Source organism: Pseudorasbora parva, chromosome 15 (genome assembly GCF_024679245.1).
Source record: "Pseudorasbora parva isolate DD20220531a chromosome 15, ASM2467924v1, whole genome shotgun sequence".
Classification (NCBI taxonomy): Eukaryota; Metazoa; Chordata; class Actinopteri; order Cypriniformes; family Gobionidae; genus Pseudorasbora; species Pseudorasbora parva.
Genome location: NC_090186.1, coordinates 31,591,828 through 31,613,594, shown reverse-complemented (window position 1 = coordinate 31,613,594; position 21,767 = coordinate 31,591,828). Strand labels below are relative to the sequence as shown.

The following is a 21,767-nucleotide window of genomic DNA, read 5'->3' as shown; positions in this document are numbered from 1 at the left end:
GTAAACATTTAGCGTGTGCATCTCCTTCACTCGTTCAGTCATGTGCAATGCATGTTGAGCTTGTTTACATCTGAGCGCGTGTCCTTTTGACGCAGAATACAGCGGTGTTTAGCATTTTATATGGTTGATGGGCAAAGTATTCTTAAGTGCATTATAAAAAAAAAATTGTTAATAAATTATTATTTACGGTATTTTAAAATGCCCACGGTAACAATACCTTGCATATTCATTACGTGATATATCGCAGACGAGTTGGACCGTAAGATGATAGAGGTTATATCGATAGTAACATTTAAAGGGGGTAAAGACAGAGAAATGCGGAAAATCCGTAACTTTCACTACACAATGAGACTGTCTTTCTGCATGGGAGACAGTCCTGTAGCCAGAAACTTTCTCCAGACATTATTTAGAACATACGGCTGGATTCTTTAGCTGCAGAAAAAGAGTGGCAGGACATGCAAATTATTAGACATTATTGGCCTGAATCCACTTAAATTACTTTGAGCTCTCTCAGTAACCGCGTTTCCATTACAGATTTGCACAAAACCAATGCGATATTTAGGCTGCTAAATGTCGATAAAAAACTATTGCAAAATTAAGGGGATTTCCACTAACCGCTGTTATGCATCTAAAACGTTTTTTCCCCCCTGATAAGTCATTCCAAAAAGTATGCAAGATATGTTGGTTAGTTTGTATATCTCAGCACCGCAATAGCCATTACTTTTTAATGGAAGGATAGGCGTGTTATCCACGCATTAATTAAAATTAAAAGAACTAAATGTTTGAATTTTTTCATTTATTTTTTCGTTATTTTGGCTTTGAATTTCATTTGTTAGAAATATGAACTAAATTATAAAAGGGTTTTTAAAGTTTAATAAACTAAATAATTTTGGGAAATGAAGACAGCGTTTGAAATAAGTGCATTGAAAATAATCTGTTCTCTGAATCAACGACCTTTGTGAGTGTAAACAAGTAAAAGTAGACAGTTTGTAGTTTATAATTTATAATTATGTCTTGCACATATCTGTATGGGTAAAATATCTATTGTATTGTGAGTTATATCCGCTGACATAAAGGACGATGTCCATCAGAATGCGCTGACGACTTCATCGGCCATTGGTTAAAGAAAACATATAGCCTATTTAATTAGGCTTTTTTTTATTATATTATATTAATATATTATATTAGCCTATAATAGATTTTTTATTTCTTATGTTGATTATTAAACAAGCAGCATGAGTTAGATAGGTTATACATAAGATGGCCATATGTCTGGAGACATGCAGTGTGGTCAGGCATTGAGTATTGTTTTGAATAAATGTCTTTATTTAAAGTGACTTTCGTTTCGTTTTTCAATGAGTGCAGATTTCTTGAGTAGCCTGTTTACTTGAACTTCTTAGGTAGTATAATATCTATGAATTTGAATATCTCAGAATTTGAATGGCCCGAATAAAGCTCTCTCTATGAGCCTGACGTGCAATGTCGCGCAGTGTTTACTGTCTCACCCAAAGAAAAATATTGCAAGTTAGCCTACTACATAATACAATTTGAACAAGTAGATAATACAGAAGACAAACAGAATGTGGGACCAGATAGCCAAAGGAGAATTTTAATTGTAATTGTTAGCATAAATTGTTAGCGAATATTGTCACTATCCCACTACTATAATGGGATTTTAGATGGTAATGTTAGCATCTGCTATCCTTTATTATTAATATGCGGTCCGATTTTCCCCGTTGCGTATATCGTTACTATACATTATGCAACCATGCAACTTTACAGGGGTTATGGCTTATCTAAATGAGATGTAAATGAGCCCTATTGTCACTCCCAACAGGTAAGAAAAGGTGAGAACTTCAAAACTTTAGAGACAGTTATCTCCAGTTTAAACTTTTTTAAATGCCTACATTCAAATGGCCACAACTTCTTCAAATAGTATCAGATTTCCATGTGTTACACATCGTTGGAAAGCTTGGAGACTACTCTTTCAGAATCTGTGAATAACTCAAAATGCTACCGACTTGTGTCCCTACTTTCCATAAATATTCCCCACACCATCACCACCAGCTTGAACCATTGATAAAAGGCAGGATAAATCCATGCTTCCATGTTGTTTACACCAAATTCTGACCTTACCATCTGAATGTTGCAGCAGAAATTGAGACTCCTCAGACCAGGCAGTTTTTCCAGCTTTCTATTGTCCAATTTTGGCAAGTTGTCTGTGGCTACAATTCTGCAGTCTTTGGTTGTAACTGGTATTAACAAGGCATTTTCGCCCACAGAATTTTCTTCTTTTTTTCCAGACCATTGTCTGTAAATCCCAGAGGATCAGCAGTTTCTGAAATAGTCAGACCAGCCCATCTGGCACCATCAACCTTGCCATGTTCAAAGTCACTTAAATCACTTTTCTTCCCTGTTCGGATGCTCAGTTTGAACTTCAGCAGGTTGTCTTTACCATGGCTGAATCCGAAATCACCTCAATCACTATACATTAGTCCACTAATACAGTTCACTTGAAGGAGTGAGTGAAAACGAGCAAAGTCGGACAGCCATTGAGCGTACATCAGCTGTACACTCATTATAGCAGTGCAATGTGGGATTGAATAAGTGCACTTGATAACATCCACTATGGTTTCGAACACCACTACAAATGGCTGTCCCCACAAATGCCCTATTTGAGGGTATAGGTGGCGATTTCAGATTCAGCCATGGTCAAGACGACCCGCTGAAGTTCAAACGAAGCATCAGAACAGGGAATAAAGGTCATTTAAGTGATCTACATGCCTAAATGCATTGAGTTGTAAATTGAAAACAGTATATGTTTTCCTGTTTCATATTGTTACAGTAGAATGCACAAGAAATAAAATAATCGGGAGGAAAATAATGCAGTGGCTGAGAAGAGCTTTCGCCATAGATATTCTTGTTTTGCTACATCATTAAAATACCAAGTCAAGTGTTAAGTTATATACCGGTAAGTGAACATATTTTACAGCTCATTCTTTAAGTGTAGCTTCCCTAAACCCAAAGTGCCTTCCATAATCTAAATCGCACTAGGTCTGTTAGAAAAAAGGTGGATATATATAACCTAGCTTTTCAGATAGATCCAACTGCATTGTCAGAACTGTAATTTTTGGTGAAATGAGCAAAGACAACATTCCAAGTCCAGATCTGCTCTTCATTTCCACCATACATACCCTTCATTACCTAAATCAGCTTTTGCACTGGGGAAAAACAAGTGCATCCATTGCTTTTTTTCTTTCTTTCCCTTTTTTGGTAGTTAGTTATATAACATCCATTGGGGAAGACAATGTGCAGACAAACTAAGGCAACAAGCAGCAACAGGTTAAGAGAAAGAGAGGGAGGAGATTGAGAATGAGAGAGATAAAGAAACACAATAGTACCAGGGAGAGAGAGAGCAACCGGCCTGCGTGACTGTGACTCAGAGCTTTTCCTTTCCCATGAACCACACTAGTATTAAACATTGACAGTCAAGCATTTCCTGTAGATATATGAAGTGCACGGCACACTGGAGTGTGATTGCCCTGTACTAAAGAGGTCACAAATTGCATTATTTGATTTTATTTTTTATTATATAATGTTGTTTATTCTCATTTCTTTAGCCACCTTGTCTTAACCTTTTTCGCTTCCTGTGTACGAGACATTCACTTCCTGTCTGGAAGTTAAGGCAGTCTGGCGGAAGTTATTCTGTGTGAAGTGAAACAGCAGGGACAATCGGGGACGCTTCAAAACTGTTCACGACCAAAGCTTGCTCTGCTTACCGTTCTGACCCATCTGCTTCTGTTTCTATCAAATGCTTTCCAATGTTATCCTTATAATATCTGTGTGTGTTTGTTTGTCCTCAGGGAGAAGCTGTGTGTGGGTGGTGCCCAGCTGTCTGAGCTGTGTGCAAATCTAGATCAGTGTGCTGCTGCTCTGAGCTCTTGGCCCTGATTTAACACCCTACTTTCCACGTTTGGACCCAGCCGACTGTCTACTTACTACTGGTCCAGACTCTTTTGGACCGACCTGGTTTTGGTAGCAGAGTCATAATCTGCTGGAACCAAAGCATTACCAACCTACTGATCCTTTGTCCTTGTACCATCCTGTAGCTGAGTCAGTGTGTCAGTCGCGTGACACTGACATGTGCAAAAGCATCAAGGGCTGACGGTCTCTATAGACCAGGATTCCTGAAGTTACACCGTGTTCTAGTTAATGTTTTTTTTAAAAGCTTTATAGGTAACGTGTCCCCTTTTGGGAAAAATACTGTTTTAGTGATGATTAAAAATTTGTTTTTTTTTTAGGTTTGTTGGTGTTTTATACCACATAAGGTAGAATTGCCAAATGTTTAATTTCTGATGTGCTACTATAAAAAAAAAGTGGTGTCTTTCTGACTTCCACAAGCTGTTGTGGTAACAGGTGTGTTATGTGTTCAGAGAGAAACGGAGGTATTACTTCACGACACTCTCTGACACCACACTCATTGCTCCAAGCCTCTCTGTAAATAGCGTGCGACATTGAGCCACGTGCTTAAAGCCAATTTTCTTGGGCATCAGTCTAACCACCCTTCTGGAAACTATTCTGAAATCCACTAATTTGTTCCAGGATTCTAAGAAGGTACATTTTGTTACAAAATCAGTTAATTGGGATACTTAAGACTGTTTAGGTCTGATAAGCTGCTATATTTTCTTATTCTCAGCATAAATCAGTATAGTCTTCCCACATGCAATACCAGCACCAACATGAACCTCAATAGTATAATTTATGATAGATTTTTTATTATTAATGCTCTCTGATTTAGTTTGGTGCATGTTTTGATATTTTACTATTTGTATTATATTGTGAATAGTTCAAAAATAATATATTTTTTCCTTTACATCTATTTGCATTTTGATTAAAAAAAATATTGTGTCATCCTTTTTTGTCATTTAATACCCAAGGAAAGTAATCTGTGTTTCTGGTTCGTAAAGCAGAGCTGTGACATCACAGTTTGAGGGGCCTTACAGGATTATGGGAACAGCGATAATAATATCTGTTGAGATTACACCAATGTTCAATGACGTGAGCAAGATTATGGCTGTGTTCATAGGTCATTGAGGTCAAAAGACATAATGACAATACAGACAAAAAGAAAAAAGATTAGTTACACTTGACTTAAAGGTAGTCATAATGTACATTATGACGCATTATATATTTTAATAAATTATTGTAATAAATTAAAATCCAGGTATATTATAATTGTGGTTACAATTAGTCTTGAGAACATAAAGTGCAATATAAGGTGCATTACAAAACATAATTAATGCATAAAAAACTTGTATGGCATTATAAAGGCTATAATTAGTAAATTTCTAATCCTACTAAAAATGCTTGTAGACTACCATGTTGTCCTGTATTGTTCTGTTCACACAGCACAGATCCGCCGAAATTACTGTTGTGCCTCCTAAAAATCGACAAGGTTATAGAATGCGTGTCAGTGTCACTCCAGTATATAACCAAACTGAACATAATTGTATAAAGGACTCAAATACAGGACTAACAATCGCATTCTGCCTCGCAATGGTCAAACACGTCAGTCTAGTCAGTGCATTCTTAAATAGTGAAATAATGGAAATGCAGTGCAATGTAATGCAAGAACTCATATATAGTGTGTAGTTGTTATGGTAAATATTTAACACTTTATTGAGACATTTCTTTGTTCCTCCTTTTTTCAATCTCAGTAGAAATCACAGGTAAGTACTAGGTTATTGCAGTGACTTCATAAGTATTAAGTGCCGGAAAAGACCTATAATCCTTCCTGTAGACCTTGAGATTGTGGCCTACTTCCTGCCGGCACGACTAATGTGATTTGTATAGGATTAAGACAGGTTAGTATTTGTGAATGAAAGAGTGTGGGTGCAGAAACGTTGGATAAGAATCTATAAATCAACCTGAGAAATAAGATACAATTTTCTTCTTCCTTGTTTTTCCTTCATCTGATCCTAAACACTCTTATAATCTAAACACTAGCGTAATCCAACCTGTATAATGTAACATAATGAAGTCAAACCAAAATTCAGTTCTACAGATAAAATGTGCAAAACGATCTTGATCCAACTAAATGAGGCCTTCTTAACAGAAACACAAGCAGAAATAATTTCACAGGCTGAAATGGTTTATTAGTAAGGAATTATCAGCTCATAACAAATGTAGTACATCATTTTCTCTGCCAAATAATCCAGAAAAAAAACATGGAACCAAAAACTCTTTTGTTGCTTCCAATTTCTAAACAGAAAATATTAAAAAGAGAAGATATCAATAAGTTTATGAGAATCGTCTCGCTCGTTTGAATCAGTCAAACAAAAGAAATGGTAACAAAAGATCTAATGAACAGGAGCATTGAAGCGTGGTCAACTATACACGTGAGTGTAACTAAACTGGCACTGTTAAAAGTTCATAACCTCAAGGGTGTTTTGTGCCTGCTAGCTCATCCATCTATCTATTGGTTACATTGCAGTGTATCAAAAATATAAAAAAGGCCATCTTTAAAGATTGACTTTAATTCTACGGCATGGCTAATGTTACAAAAAGGAAAGCCATGTGTTTGAATGTTTTGTAAAATAAGGCTTTGTATAAGCGTGAAGTGAGCTAAAAAACAAAACAAATTCAATCTGAATCACTTCCTTACTGGGTTCAACCAATCAATCCTGTCTTGACTCAAACTTGCCAACAGTTGAGAAATTCAAAAGAACTAAACTCAAAAAAGGTACACTCAGTGTGCAATAAATGTTGGCATTCTTAAAATGGAAAAAGAAACAACAATATATACAAGACAAAAAAAATAAAGTATGCAATATGCAAAGGCTTAATGTTGCTTTTAGCAACCCCCAACGAACCACCCCCACCCCAAACACTGTAAGAAAAAAATCTGCCTCATGGGTGTCTCCTGTGAAGAAGAACCCAAAAAGACCACCCTCACACCTCAAAATCCCACCCACCCATCCGCCCTTCCTCCCTCCCTCCCTCCCTCCCGCATACATACAGGACATCACAAAGCACGATTACGTCACTAAGCCTGTTAGTTTGAGTGAGATAACCCCCCGCCCCCATTTGGTTTGCCGGTCCCTGGCTCTTAGGAGTTGCTGAAGGCATCAGCACAGGGGCTCCACTCGTCTGTTTTAGGGTTGTAGGCCTCAACCGAGTTGAGGAAGTCATTTCCATCGAAGCCACCAACGGCGTAGATGACATCATTGAGCACGGCCGCACCAGCATTGCTGCGTGGCGAGTTCATGCTCCCCAACATCCTCCATTCGTTGCGGGCGGGGTCATACATTTCAACGCATCGCAGGGCGTGAGAGCCATCGAAGCCGCCCACCACGAAGAGTTTACCTGGGAGAGACCAAAAATATTCTGTCAACTTATGCGAGCTTTATGGTCCTATACTGGCAATTTGCCCTCTGCTTACCTTCATGGACAGCCACTCCAGCTCCTCTGCGGGCTATGTTCATTGGGGCAATGAGGGTCCAAGTGTTGTTTTCTGGGTTGTAGCGTTCCACACTGTTCAGACAGTTCCATGATTCTGCTCCTCCGATCACGTACATGAAGCCATCCAACTCACACACGGCGGCCTGATGCCTCCCTGTAGATCCACGAAAATAACATTGAGACTTGTTTCTGCAGATCCATCTGGCTTTTTATCAGCATAATCCCTGCTGTACGCTTAAGCTGTGTTCTCTTAAGTGCCCGAAACCCCTGTGGAAGCAATTATAGGGATATTTTTTGATGTCAACATGACTTACTGATATTTAAAGGGGCACAGCTGGTCCAGGCCTTGCTCACGGGGTCAAAAACGTCACAGTTCTTCAGACCTTTCTGTCCGCAAGGATCTGATCCCCCGACAACAAACAGCTTGTTGTTTAGAGAGCAGACACCTGAAGGAAGTAATTAAGCAATTGATGAATCTAAACCTTCTGTATTCTTGTGTTGCTTGGACAAATTCAAAATCTCTCGCACAGATTCTAGCTAAAAACCAATAGATACTGGTTTTCATGTTATGGCCATTAAGCTATAGTATTTTATCTAAATAATGAAAACATTTTAAATGCTACAAGCGAAGTTAAGATTTTACCTGCATTGCACCGATTGGTCCGGAGCTCTGGCACTTGAGTCCACTCGTCAGCACTGGGGTTGTACGTCTCCCCACAACTCAGTTCATCGGAATGGCCGTTGGACCCACCCATCACGTAAAGCTGACCCTGATTGTATGAAAACAACGGTTATTTCACATCGCTTTCAAAGACTGTACGTCTTAATACACATTGGACCATGTACACACCATGAGCACGGCCATCTGAAATCGAGCACGCGGAGTCCTCATTGGAGCAATGAAAGTCCAGTTGTCGGTCCTCATGTCGTAACATTCCACAGTCCTCAAGCACTCCTCTCGATTGTACCCTCCTGAATAACAGATCAGAGTTGCTTGACGAAAGCAAGAGAGATGATCAGAAGGTATTTTTTGTGCTTCCTACTAACCTGCGGCGATGAGTCGGCCGCTCAAAGCAGCGATGCCCAGGCCAGAGCGAGCGTAGCGCATGGGGGCCAGCAGCTTTTCCGGTTCCTCTTCCAGTGGCTGGCCCTCGAAACTAAGACTCTTAGTTAGGCAAGGTGTGGCCGAGGGCGAGGCCTGGGGACTGCTGCGCCCATGCAGAAATATCACGCACAGCATGCCGTTCAACACAGCCAGACACAGGTATGTATTATCTGTGGGGAGAGAAAGATGAGGATTACTTGAAGGGACCGCAGAAAAGACTTGACAATCTAATGATGAAGAAGTCAAAGGTGCAAACGTACTGGTGGTCTTCTCAGAAGCTATGTATTTCCACTCTTGCTTGCAGGAATGTTTGGCAGATCCGGGGGAGAGGCTGCCAGAGGAGCTGGTGCTCAGCTGTCGGTGTACGTTCTCACGTAGGGGCTTCTTCTGCAAAGGCACAGTGCAGCTACAGACTCCGAGCCCATGGTCCACACACATACAACTTCACACAGTCCCAGACCAGTCTAGGCGTAAAACCCGACTCAACAACTTATCAGAGCAGACTACGTCAGGTTAAAGAAATATTCCCGGTTCAATGAAAGTAAAAGGGTTAGTTCACCCCGAAATGAAAATTCTGTCATTAATTACTCCCCCTTATGCCGTTCAACACTCGTAAGACCTTCGTTCATCTTTGGAACACAAGTTAAGATATTTTTGTTGAAATCCGATGGCTCAGAAAGGCCTCCAATGACACCAATGTCATTTCCTCTCTCAAGACCCATTAAAGGCACTAAAGACGTCGTTACAAAGTCCATCTCACTACAGTCGTTCTACAATAATTTTATGAAGCGACGAGAATAGTTTGTGCGCAAAAAAAACGAAATACTGACAGTGTCTGTAGTGATGGGTCGATTTCAAAACAAAGCTTCCTGAAGAATCGGAGCTTAATGAATCAGCGTATCATTCATGATTCGGATCGCGTGTCAAACTACCAAACTGCTAAAATCATATGACTTTGGCGATCCGAATCATGAATCGATACACTGATTCATAACGGTTTGAAGCTTTGTTTTGAAATCAGCCCATCACTATACAAGTCATTATTTAAAAAAATATATATTTCTCATCGCTTCATAAAATAAATGTTGGATCAATGTAGTGATATGGACTTTGTAACGACATCATTAGTGCCTTTTATGGGTTTTTAGAGAGAAAATTACATTGGTATCAATGGAGGCCTTTCTGAGACACTGCATTTCAACAAAAATATCTTCATTTGTGTTCCAAAGATGAACAGAGGTCTTACGGGTGTCAAACTAAATGATGGTGAGTAATTAATGACTGTATTTTCCTTTTGGGGTGAGCTAACCCGTTAAGCTCGGTCATCAGCATTTGTGGCATAATGCTGATTTATCACAACAACAAAAAAATTGACTCATGCCTCATTTTCTTTTAAAAAACAAAAAATTTGGTTTTGGTAAGGTACTTACAATTTTAAAACAGATTTGGGGAAAAAAAAGTATTTAAAACAGAAATATGAAGCTTATAACTTTCTAAGAGACGTACATTAATTCTTCTATCAAAACATGTATTATTTGAGCTGTAATGTGGTTTAAATCTTTATTTTACAGGCCTTTTTAGACATTACTTTGTCATGGCAACAGAGTTGGATATAACTTCAAAGATTAGCATTTAAAATAGAACTTTCAAAGATTAGTAATACATGTTTTGTGACTATACTATTGGAACAGTGAGTATTTTACCATTTACAAATTGGCCCATTCACTTCCATTTTTGCTTCTCTTTATGGAAATTAATGAAATTTAGTTTTTGTGATAATCAACATCACGCCACAAATGCTTTTGAGTGAGCTAGTATTAAACCTTGGAATATTCTTTAGACCTTACATCTACATTAATCTAATCCCAATGTAAAGCCACACTATAAGCAGCACTAAAACTCAATCCACACACTCATCACGCACACACCGTGATCTCTTGAGCTCAAAACGCTCAGACCCAACAGCCCAGCACAACAAAGCAGCTGCTCTGCTAGCATTACACTTAAATGCTGCGTTTGCTACGGGTCTGCGTCGGCCCAGCCTGAGAAGAGCTCGGCGCTGGTTGTGTACCTGCACAAACTGGATGTGGTCATCCTCAGTGCCGAACACCTCAACCTGCCCGTCAAGCAGGCTCCCATCGAGCAGCTTGTGATCGGCCGAATAGTACAGCGTTTGCACCTGCAAAACACACAACGACAACAGAACCCATGTGGCTGTCTCCATGACAACAGAGCACCCAACTACGTGGGTCAGGGAAGGAAGAAAAGTTAAGAAGGGGAGGGCCATAGCGCTCATTCGCTGCAAGATGCTGGTAAAAAAGCTTCTTTAAGAACACGAACACAGTGTTGCTGTGGATCATTTCAGAAGATCTTCGGGACTTTTCACTGCGCTGAAAACAGCAGAATGTGGATCACAATACTTTTCGCCACAAAGCATCTTGGGAACCTTCATTTGTCAACAAGTTTGGAGAAGGAAACAAACAAGCTTCATCAGTGCAGGTTCAGCGGTCATCCTGCGGCCATCTTCTCAGCTGAGGGGGTTAGTCAAATCAGACGTCATCACATAAACCCCAGCACAACACTGGTTAGTTGTTTTCAACTTTTACAGCTCAAAAAAAAAAAAAAAAAAAGTCCCTCATTTAAAGAAAAAAATCTTGGATCGTCTTCAAGCTTAAGGAAATGTGAATTCAAAACCAAATAAAATACAACATTCAGTTCAAATAACTGAAAGAAAGAAAAATCCACTGAAATGAAATAAGCAGTACAATAAATTGAAACAAGTAAAAATAAAAAAATCAGTGCGTCGGTTTTAATTAAGGATGGGCATTTTGTTATTTTTGTCTATGCGTACTCAATATATTACCAGAGTACATATGTGGCAAACACAGTTTTTAAGTGTCTTGTACCATGAGCATCACATTTTTAAGGAGGTGTCTCAAGATTTAAGATGCCCTTTACTGACTGTCTACAGTGCTGGCACCAACTGATTAAGACTAGCCGATAATGCTGAAAATCAGGAAAATAATTTGTGTATAGCTTTAGTAGATTCTTGTAGTTTACTAAATATTGATTGCTGTAAAAATTTCAGAAATTAGAAGAAAAAAAGAGACGAGTCACATAATGCAATTATTGCTGCTGTCACTTCAGAGTATGTGTGCCCATCCCTGCTGGGAATGTATCCAAAAGCAGATTAAACGGAACTACGAACCGAGAGCAACTTGAGAACATCCCTCTAAGCTGCACTCAGTTCCCACTTCCTTTATTTAGGCTGAAACACATTGTAGGTGCTATTATCAAGCCTTTCATGAAGCTGATGACTCGCTTCCTTTACTTTCATCTGCACTTAATCAGTATTCAGGTGTATACTTTGTAAATGACCATTCATATTAGAGTGTCAGGCATCTGAATATCCTGTAAGTGTGTGTATGAACAAATGTTTGACATGCTTTGATTTACTTTGCTATAAGCAATGCATGCATATGTGAGTTAGACTTGTGTGAAGTTTCATATGTGAGGTGGAATTAATATGCAAATGTCTTGAAGTGTTTAACACACTCATACTTGGAGATCTGAAGTGTCATTTTATATGAACTGTGTACTGTAGGTGAGTGCGTTCGATTAACAGACAGGAGCCTAGCACTCGTTTCACCATGGCTCCCTCTCGTTCTTTTGTTATTTTCTTTCATTCACTGACTCATTACCCTGGAGGGCCCCAGTCTTGGCTTCTTCAGTCTTGTGAGAATCCTGCTGATGTTTGCTTTAATAAACCTAAGGAGAGATAAATCAGTGGGGAGGAAGAACTGTTAGTGCTGGTTCCCAAAGATTGCACACTCACTCACACACTCACACACCTGCTTAGAGAAGAGAGAGATGTCATTTGGACGGCAACATGCCATGTCACTCTCTGCGAGCAGACAGAGTAGCTGCAGTTACTGCACAGCACTGAGCATTCAGGAGGCTTTTAGTTTGGCTCACCTCGCCTTTGCGGAGGGTGTAACAGCCCCGTTCTGTACCTAAATGTATATTCTTAAAGGCTCAGGGTGATTTGTGGGTCAAGGGGGAGAGAAAACAAAAAAATATATATATGGAAGGCAGAGAGAACAAACCCAACCGACCTCTATCGTTAAGATGGCTGGTGTGAACGGACCTGTTAAATCTGTGAATGGGATGAATTACGAGGGGGAAGAAGTGAGGGAAGAGAGAGGAGCTCACTGTGGAGCGCAGTACTGACCTCCTCCATCAGTCGCTCCAGGGGTTCGCCATTATCCCACAGGCTGCGTTGCACCCAGCCAATCACCTTGGAGTACAGCTTGCCGTTACTAGGCAAGGTCAAGTTATCCTCCAGCATCACCTCCAACTATAAAGCGAGCCAAAAGAAAGTGCATGCTTAGCATAAGCATGCAATCAAGAATGGTGTATGACCCGAAAGGTTAGAGGTCAGCTCACTTTAAGGCGTGGCAGCTTGAGGAAATCCTCTTGCTCAGACACGTCCAGAAGATGCTCCTGGATATAGCTATCGATCTTGCCCAGCAGACGCCCGTCTCCCATACAGCTGGCAAAATTGCGATAGGAGATGGCACTCTGGGAATCCATTTTGGAGAGAAGGTAGTCACCACAGATCTGGGAGAAGGTACAAAAGAGTCAGTAAGGGCTTCACCTAAAGTAAACCTGTCACAAACTCTTTTAATATACCTACCTGTTTCACTCTGTCCATTTTGAGCCGTTTGGCTGCAGAGTAAACCTCCTTAACCAGCTCTTTATCTGCCTTCAACCTGCAGAAAGCAACATTTAATATCAGAAATCATTAATCACCAAAAATGGCAATCCATTTATATGGAAGAAAAAGTTCCCCATGATGGCCCTGATTGGTTGATTGCATGTTGTGTGTCTCTTACTGGGCAGTGTAAGCGTAGTTGAGAAGGATCTCTACAGCCTCAGGGTCCAGATCCTCAAACTTCACATGGGAGACTCCGTGAGGTTCCAGGTCGCTGTTAAAGATCTCAAAAAGGTACGGACTGCAACAAGCTAGCACTGCCCGGTGAGCCATCAATTCATGGCCGCATACCTGCAGAGGTAAAAAGGGCAAAGGTTAAGTCTACAATGGCATTGTTACAAAGAAATAGGCACCATTTGTTCTGTGTGGTTTTTGCTATGTTGCTATGCAGTTTCTCAGGTGTCTTGACCAAATCCCAAACATTTATTAGCAATAGATATAGCTTATCAGCAACATTAAATACCCCCAAAAATATCTATATTACACTTAAAATATTTCTATTCGAAAAAAGCAAGTCTTTTAGGAAATTAATCTTGATAATTAACTTTTAAATCTCTTTTTTAAACTTCCATTCAGTCCAATAATCAGAACACAGAGGTTCTGGATTTGTCTGTTAATGAACGTCACACAGCTAAAGGCCACTCAAAGATCCAGGACCTGCGTCAAAGAAAACACACTCTACTCTTCCCTGAGTCATGTTTCAGTCTTTTGTAATGACACCAAGAATAATAAGGTTAAAAAAGGGGTGGGTTACCTGAAGTCTCACATCACAGAACTGTCCGTTTTTTCTAAGGGCGTTCATCTTGGCCACGGTGGAATCCAGGAAACTTTCATCCTCAAAGATCAAATATCCGTTGGGAATCATTTTGGAACTTAAGCCTTTGCAAAAAGTGAAACAATAATATACTTGAGTCAGTTTTAGGATTTTACCTCAAAATATCTATCCCACACAATGTATCTTACATAAACACTTCACCCACGCACACAATTACATAAAAAATACAATGTATCACTCGTTTTAGCTGGTGGCTAAAAAGCTGTCTATAACCTATAAATCCATCCTATTGTGCATGCACACATAACACTAAGTCTCATGTATAATTCATGCGCTTACCTAATACCGAATGACGTTTGTCTGGGAGAGATAGATTACTTGGGAAAGCCGTAAAAAGGCACGAGTGAAGAAGAACCAGGAATGGGAGAGCCTAAGTCTTCCTTCACTTTGAAGTGGATGGAAAAGGCAACGGCAGGCAACCAGTGGGCACGGCAGGGGGTCAGAGGTGACTCAAACTTTCAGGCTTAGAGTGACTGCAATCAAGTCCTCGGGTGTCCCGTTGGCTATAGACTCAAACCTTTTCTGTGTTGATCGTGCATTATAACCTGCAGGACAAATAACAAACAAACAAGGGGTTGTAATGACGTCTACTAGCAGGATTATATCGGGAACACTGACCACATCAGTGACTATTTCTAGAACGTCAATGACCACAACATCTAATACTGATGTAGAATGAACCAACGGAATTGAAAGGTTCAGCCATTGCTGAAAGGCAGAAGCGCTGCCGATCATAGACTGACCCAGCTTTGCGCTATTGGTTGCTTTTTATGGTGTTAAGGCTGTTGCATGCTCCGCAAGAACAGAGAAAAAAAGTTCTCACTGCCAGGGCTGCGATTCAGGATCAGCCTTCACTTCTGCACATCATACAGTTCAAATTAATTTAGATAAAATCAGCCTTAGACAGACTTAATTCAAGAAGCTGCTCCACCCCTCCCTTGGTCAGACCATTTCTACAACACCCAAACACAAATTCTCTCCATGTCCTTCCCCGTTAACCACATGGCTCTACCACACCCGCATGATTCCGGAAATTTCCACAGGTCTTTCAAAGCCCTTTCAGCCAGCAGATGGCTCAACTTTATGGGCGGAGAATGGTCACATAACCAAGAAATCACTCAGTCAGGAATTTTGATGGATTTATCACATTCCCACAATGATGTGGCTTCAGTTGTGTGGGGATGGAAAAATGCTAAGCGGAAAACAAATGAGCTCCAGTGTGTGGAATTCTTGTGTTTTGCATGAAAACCTGCTGGTATTTTTCCACTAGCGTCCTTTTATCCACTTCAGCCTCAGTCGGCGCAAATGCTACGAGCAGGCAGTGGAGGTCTTTGGATAATCTGCTCATCCTCTCCTGTTCTATCCTCCGCAGGGGCTGATTATTGAAAACAGCAATCAGAAAACTCTAGGCCTTAATTTACCTCACCATAGACATGCTTACTCTTGAAGATAATTGGAGACACTTGAGGATGAGTAAAAAGATGGATGAAATAACTAATGAAGTTCTCACCAAAGCCCTTTTGTTTCAACTGTCTGATCTTCAACACTGAATTTATGCGACTAAATCTTTCACCTAAAGTTAATCCAAACTCTTTCCCGCTATTAAAAACACCAAGAGATGGATGAAGCGTCATACGATTATCCACAATAAAGAAAAACTTGATTTTAAATTAAATAAATAACGTGATAAGTGGATTTTTTTAAAATAACTTTCATATAATTTCAAGAAAAGTACCCATTAAACATATGAAAGCATTTTTATAGTATGGTTTAATATATATTTATATATACACTAGTTGTGCAATTGCGATTAATTGCACAGCCCTAATATATATTACTTAATTTGGTGATTTGGTTTTGGGTAGAACGCCTCATTTTACAACCTGAATTGACTTGTCCGGTCAGTCGAAGTTCAAATTATCTGATATTTTAAGATATTGATCTTGACACAAATTCATGACTCAGTGTTTGCCAACTGCTACAGAAACAGTTAAAATATTTCAGGACAAACAAACAAAAATGTAAGTCATTGACCCTTAAAATGTGAAACTTATTGATAACTCTGAACCGTCCAGTTTCAAGCTAGTGACCTTAATTTGACAGCTGTTGGTCCCCCTGGAGAGGAATGAGGAACTGATACTTTAAACCGGGGCATTTACAAATCAGACAACAGAAAAAGCCTACGGTGACATCGCAGCTTCAGACCCAGATGGATTCACAAATGTATTCATTGTGTGCCGACAACAGCCACAGCATCCACATACAATTACTGACAGAGCAGAGAGGGTGAAAAGACAAAAAGACGGACCGATATTGAAATGCGTGGTGGCAGAAAAACACTTTAAAAGACCATTTTGTGCATATAATCTTTTTTGTCCCTTCTGGCATGCAGAGAACAGCCACCCAGTCAGTAAGCGTGGGACAAACGGCGAGAGAAAGAGGAGAATGGGTTGAAACACACTGCAACAGTTGTTCTATTGACTCTGCAGAAGTACTCAACAGATAACCCAGATTGAGCAACAATTTAATGCATCACTGAAGGCCATGCAACAAAATAAAACCGAAGGAGGACATTGTGTTCCTTGCATGCAATTGTAGATAGCTCAACCCGCTCTGAGTTTACCCATGACCACAAGCAGCAGCACATACAATTATATTGGTCTTCATCATGAAACCCCTTTCCTGCAAGTCACGCTTTCTCTGGGAACTCCGCCAGTTCTGAGAAAAAGGTTAACTACATTAGTCCGCGTCAGAAACACATAAGCTTGCTATCATTTAGATTTATTCATTTGCAAGATTTTTCTAAGCAAAGTGATTCACAGCAAATTTTACCAGGAATCAAGACCATGACCTTGTTAGTGCTATACAAATAATAATGATTTTGAAGAATGGCACTGAGTAGAGTAGCTAATAAGCTTGAACACTTTACTGAGTCGACAAATCCCATAATGTACCTTTGAGCTCATGAATGGGTTGCACAACAGTGATAGCCTGGATGCCAGCCGAATTTAGCCCCGCCCACAAATTTTTTAGGACGGGCAGTTCGGTCTGACCTTGCTCCATAGAGGAGTAATTATCCCCGAACAGAAACTGTTCGGACCAATGAAATCATCAGGGCGGGCTTTAGACGATGACGGACAGATGATCAACAGTAACGTAATCATGCACGTCATCAAGGGGACTTGGATTATAATTTTTCGAATCCTAAACGGAGAGCTTGTTTGTATATGCATTCATCTTCACAATTTTTCTCAGAAATGATGATCATGTTGGGTAAGTACTCTGTGTATCATTAAATTATTTTATTTTTTTACAACACCGGCAAAGATCGTGTATTCCAGCCTGATTTCAGCGCGCGTGCAGACTGGGTTGCCATGTTTTTACAACAAAACCCGCCAACTACTAGCCCTAAACAATAGCTTCTCGGGGGGTTCTCCGGGGGAAAAATGGCGTTTGGGGGGTAAAATGTGTGTTATTTTGGCAAGGTTGCCTGCTAAAATTCGCACTCATGGGTCTATATATCACATAATAGCTAGTTGAATTCAACCCGCGGACATAGAAAACAATCCGCGGAAAAAACACGGACTTGGCAACACAGTGCAGTTGAACTATGTTGACATTTGACAATGTGTCACTTCGTTGCTCTGATTGGTTGTAGGTCTATCCAATTGATGTCTTTCCTGGTTCGGTTGAAACACGCCCCATTATCACAGCCCAATGGAGCAGTTTCAGACTCATATTCTGACTAGAATTGATTATGACAACGTCAGGCTACAACAGTGATAAACTTATGTAAAATCTGCATAAAATGCATAGAAAGTGCATTGGGTGTGCAACTAAAGAAATACCATTATGGTTGTGCAAGATCATAAGAGGGTGTGGAAGAAGCATGGTGCAAATGTAAATTATAAAATCATATTCAGATGTGCACTTAAGTCTGAGCTGCATTTCCAGGGGTTACATAACACCTGCCCAAATCTGTGATTTACTCTCTTTCAGCCCAAACTAAAACACACTGCTACTCTTTCCATAAACCCACAGGCAGCAGAAGAGCTTATGACATTTAAACTCCTAGTTACAAAGATGGAAAGGACACACGTTATGACTGTTCCATCAATATAATTACAGTGCAGTACTTTTGTAGAATTTTTTTTAAATATTTTTTATTATTACTTTGTGAATGAATAGATTACATTCTGAGGGCAAAGGGGAGCAAAGCTGCTGTTTTTATCTTAGCTTTTTTATTTATATCTGCCCCTCTCTAATGAAATGCTAACCTTTACGGAAAAAGGTTAATGGGAGAACACAATTAAAGGAGCGAGCTAACAGAGCCACCGGCTGATCTCACTCACGAGAACAGGCTGGAAAATTGAATAATCCTTCACCACGTATGGAAAGAATGTTTGGAAGGGAGAGACAGAACACTGATTTTATTCACAGTGGCAGACATAGAAAATTTCTCCTAGTGATTTACATAACCACGACATGCAATGGAGTAAAGGCTGTTAATCAGTGAAGTAATTCTCTTAAATGAAAGAAATACATAGAAATATAAAATAATTATATACAAAAACAGCCTTTTATCTATACTCAATGAATCTATGTAAATTGCACAAGCAAATGGCATTTGCTGCATGTATTTCCCTTACAAATTAAGCACTGTGGTGACAATTAGGTCATCCATAGGCAAATGTGGAGTTAAGGAACGGAAACAGCTTTATGCGAAGTGAAACTGCTGCTTCAAAGGACTTGTAAATAGGATTGTTAATAAGATGTAGGCCTAGTGTGGGAGTGAGAACACATGTAGAAAGAATATATATATAGAGAGAGAGAGAGAGAGAGAGAGAGAGAGAGAGAGAGAGAGAGAGAGAGAGAGAGAGAGAGAGAGAGAGAGAGAGAGAGAGAGAGAGAGAGAGAGAGAGAGAGAGAGAGAGAGAGAGAGAGAGAGAGATAGATAGATAGATAGATAGATAGATAGATAGATAGATAGATAGATAGATAGATAGATAGATAGATAGATAGATAGATAGATAGATAGATAGATAGATAGATAGAGAAACAAGCAAATAATAATAATACCTAACACCTAATACCATAACAGAAAAAGAGAAATTCCACAGCATTTACCAAACCTATAATTGTTTTTTCTATTGTACTGTAGGCCTAAATCACTTTTAGGTACAAACAAATAGGTACATTGAAGGGATAGTTCACACAGTTTTGCCTAACATCTCCTTTCAAATTTGACAGAAGAAATTAAGTCATGTTTGAAAAATACGAAGATGAGCAAATGACAGATTTTGAAACCTCCATAAACGCATTTTAAAGAAATGCTGCTTCATAAAACTATGCAGAATAATATGAAAATAACTTAAACTTTACATAAAATACTTAGTTTACATATATATGTAAAAAAAAAAAAAAAAAAAAAAATCTATTAAAATGCATGAGACTCGGTCAAAGCATCGATGCAAAAATGCAAACGACCAAACATGCAGGGACAAATTTATGTGGATACGCCCCATTACGTTCACAAATCCTGATAGGCCAGAACGTATGATTCTGAGCGATACGATTGGCCAGACGGACGTGTCCATCAACACGCCTCGTACCCACGTTTCCCGCACAATGAGCTTGCATCATACGGAACCCAGAACGTTTCTGAGCCCCTCGACTAAGCCTACAGTAAAATCCAAAACTAGGTCAGTAGGACCTGGTCGTTATTTATACATCTTCCTGGCAAAAGATCAACGATGAGGTAAAATGTATGTTCTGCGTCGAAATACACGACCACTGCTTTCAATGAACCACACCGGTCACTCTTTAACCTTGACAGATCGTCCCGTTCTGGTTTTAATTCATTTCATCCATGTGTTCGTCGGCATTTACTGTTGTTTCTTTTTTTTAATTATGCAGGGTAAATAATTATTTCATTTCAAGAATGGCAAAATATTAAAATTGTGAGCAGACAGTATATGGTTAGCATCAACAGGACAATAGCACAATCCAATTTTACAGGGAAAAGCAGCTCAATGTGAAAGTGTATGAAGCCTTATTTTATATAATTAAACGAACAAAATTACAATAACCATGAGCTGCTTGACCAATGTAACGTTAACGTTATAATAAACAATATTTCAGCACCCGCAATACTATAACGTTAAATGTCAATTGGTGACGTTACACTTGCTGTAACGTTAACTGTAAAATCACCAGTTCATTTTATAGGCCAGTATTATTTACTTTATTTCGTTAATTTAATCGTTACTTACTGCTAATAAGCAGTTTTATTTAAACTGTGCTTCGTTGTGGGCTGGCTTTATTTCCACAACTATTAAAACAAATATGTACAAATAATAAATCATTTAAAAATAAAAAATAAAACGTTTGAAAAATAATAATAAATAAATCACGGTTTGCTGCCCACTGCAACCGTTGATCTCACGCGAGCATTTGTATCTGAAGAAAGCAACGGATGCAGTTGCCGATTGCAACACACCATATGGCAATCGCTTGAGTACATACAAGTGTCTGTACGTGTAACACAAAATAACAACGTAGGATGAAATCATGTTCAGTTGTAAGAATCTTGAAAAACGCGTATTATGAAATAATCCTGGGAGGACAGGAGAGGCATGGAGCTTCACACATTACTGATGAGATTGATTCTTACCTGATCTGTTTGACGGTAGACGATGGTAGACATATTTAAGGTCAATTAAAAGCTGTTTGTTGTCTATATTGCAAAAGCAATAGATATGGCACGTTTCTGCGTCCGTACAACCCTGTCGTTCCGGGTCTTGAGACTTAGATCGGTGAGCGAGCTTTGACAGCGACTCTGGAGCACGCGCTTAACAAAAGCCACGGAGGACGGAGCTGTGTCATGCGTGACGTCACGCAAGAGCTCCGCCTGCGGAAAAGTACCGACGGATAGTGAGGTAAGGTCAGGCTAGTTAAACTAGTGGGTTGATAATTTTGCAGAAATTACCTGCGTTCTCTGCATATATCTCATTTGCTTTAGGCATTTGATGCTCGGTCTGTCTTTAAGTTTGTCTGTCTTAAAAAGGTGTGGTCCCCAAGGCGACCTCAGTAAACTTCTTAAAATTATTTAAAATATGTGGCCTTAGTACACAGCGGCGTAGCACCAAATTTTGGGCACTGGGTACAAACCATCTTGCTGGACCCCCGTACCAAATACCATTTTATCATAAAAACACTTAAAATGTAAACAAAATAAACCATTTGTACATAAATTCTATACATACGTTAGTGCATGTATATGTATGTATAGAAAACTGAATTCTAAGCTTGAGTTTTGTTAGAAAATATCCATATTTTAAACTTTATACTCGAAAATATCTTGCTCCCGCCAGACCACATTCCGTATTCAACTTATGCATAAAGTGTAACGCTTCTCACGTTCAAAATGCTTCCGCAATCCGCTACATTATGTTATCTGACAGTTACACATCCTCCAGATTTTTTTTACACCAGTTAATTTGCACTTTTTTAAGCTTCAAACTTAATGTACCCCGTCACTGCCATTATAAAGCTCGGAAGCGTCAGGATATTTATTATTATAACTGATTGTG

At 39.4% G+C, this 21,767-nt stretch overlaps 2 protein-coding genes across 4 annotated transcripts in view; one reads left to right on the top strand and one right to left on the bottom strand.

The window, feature by feature from the left end:
* The window catches only part of swt1 (SWT1 RNA endoribonuclease homolog), a 42,514-nt gene extending 37,601 nt beyond the window's left edge, over window positions 1-4,913 (top strand). For all 3 annotated transcript variants that reach the window (XM_067417759.1, XM_067417758.1, XM_067417760.1), the window contains exon 18: window positions 3,864-4,913. In XM_067417759.1, coding sequence (XP_067273860.1) covers window positions 3,864-3,951 — 88 coding nt within the window. In that variant the 3' untranslated portion in view covers window positions 3,952-4,913. The remainder of the gene's footprint in view (window positions 1-3,863) is intronic.
* A 1,220-nt stretch (window positions 4,914-6,133) lies between these two features.
* On the bottom strand, window positions 6,134-21,044 carry ivns1abpa (influenza virus NS1A binding protein a). Its single transcript, XM_067417757.1, has 15 exons — window positions 20,849-21,044; window positions 14,455-14,720; window positions 14,095-14,219; window positions 13,462-13,631; window positions 13,263-13,338; window positions 13,013-13,186; window positions 12,798-12,923; window positions 10,638-10,745; window positions 8,827-8,953; window positions 8,509-8,736; window positions 8,312-8,433; window positions 8,105-8,231; window positions 7,776-7,907; window positions 7,442-7,615; window positions 6,134-7,365 (listed from the first exon to the last, which is right to left on the bottom strand). Exons 3-15 carry the CDS (start codon window positions 14,203-14,205, stop codon window positions 7,109-7,111), a joined length of 1,932 nt encoding a protein of 643 aa, XP_067273858.1. The 5' UTR covers window positions 14,206-14,219; window positions 14,455-14,720; window positions 20,849-21,044; the 3' UTR covers window positions 6,134-7,108.
* Between the last annotated feature and the right edge of the window lie 723 nt (window positions 21,045-21,767).

Bases quoted from the DNA above. Each gene is read 5' to 3' on its own strand.
- ivns1abpa (XM_067417757.1), bottom strand. From the start codon at position 14,205: ATGATTCCCAACGGATATTTGATCTTTGAGGATGAAAGTTTCCTGGAT. The intron at 13,339-13,461 runs GTAAGAGACACA...TGCTTTCTGCAG, and splicing joins AACTACGCTTACACTGCCCA to GTTGAAGGCAGATAAAGAGC. The intron at 7,908-8,104 runs GTAAAATCTTAA...TACTTCCTTCAG, and splicing joins GACCAATCGGTGCAATGCAG to GTGTCTGCTCTCTAAACAAC.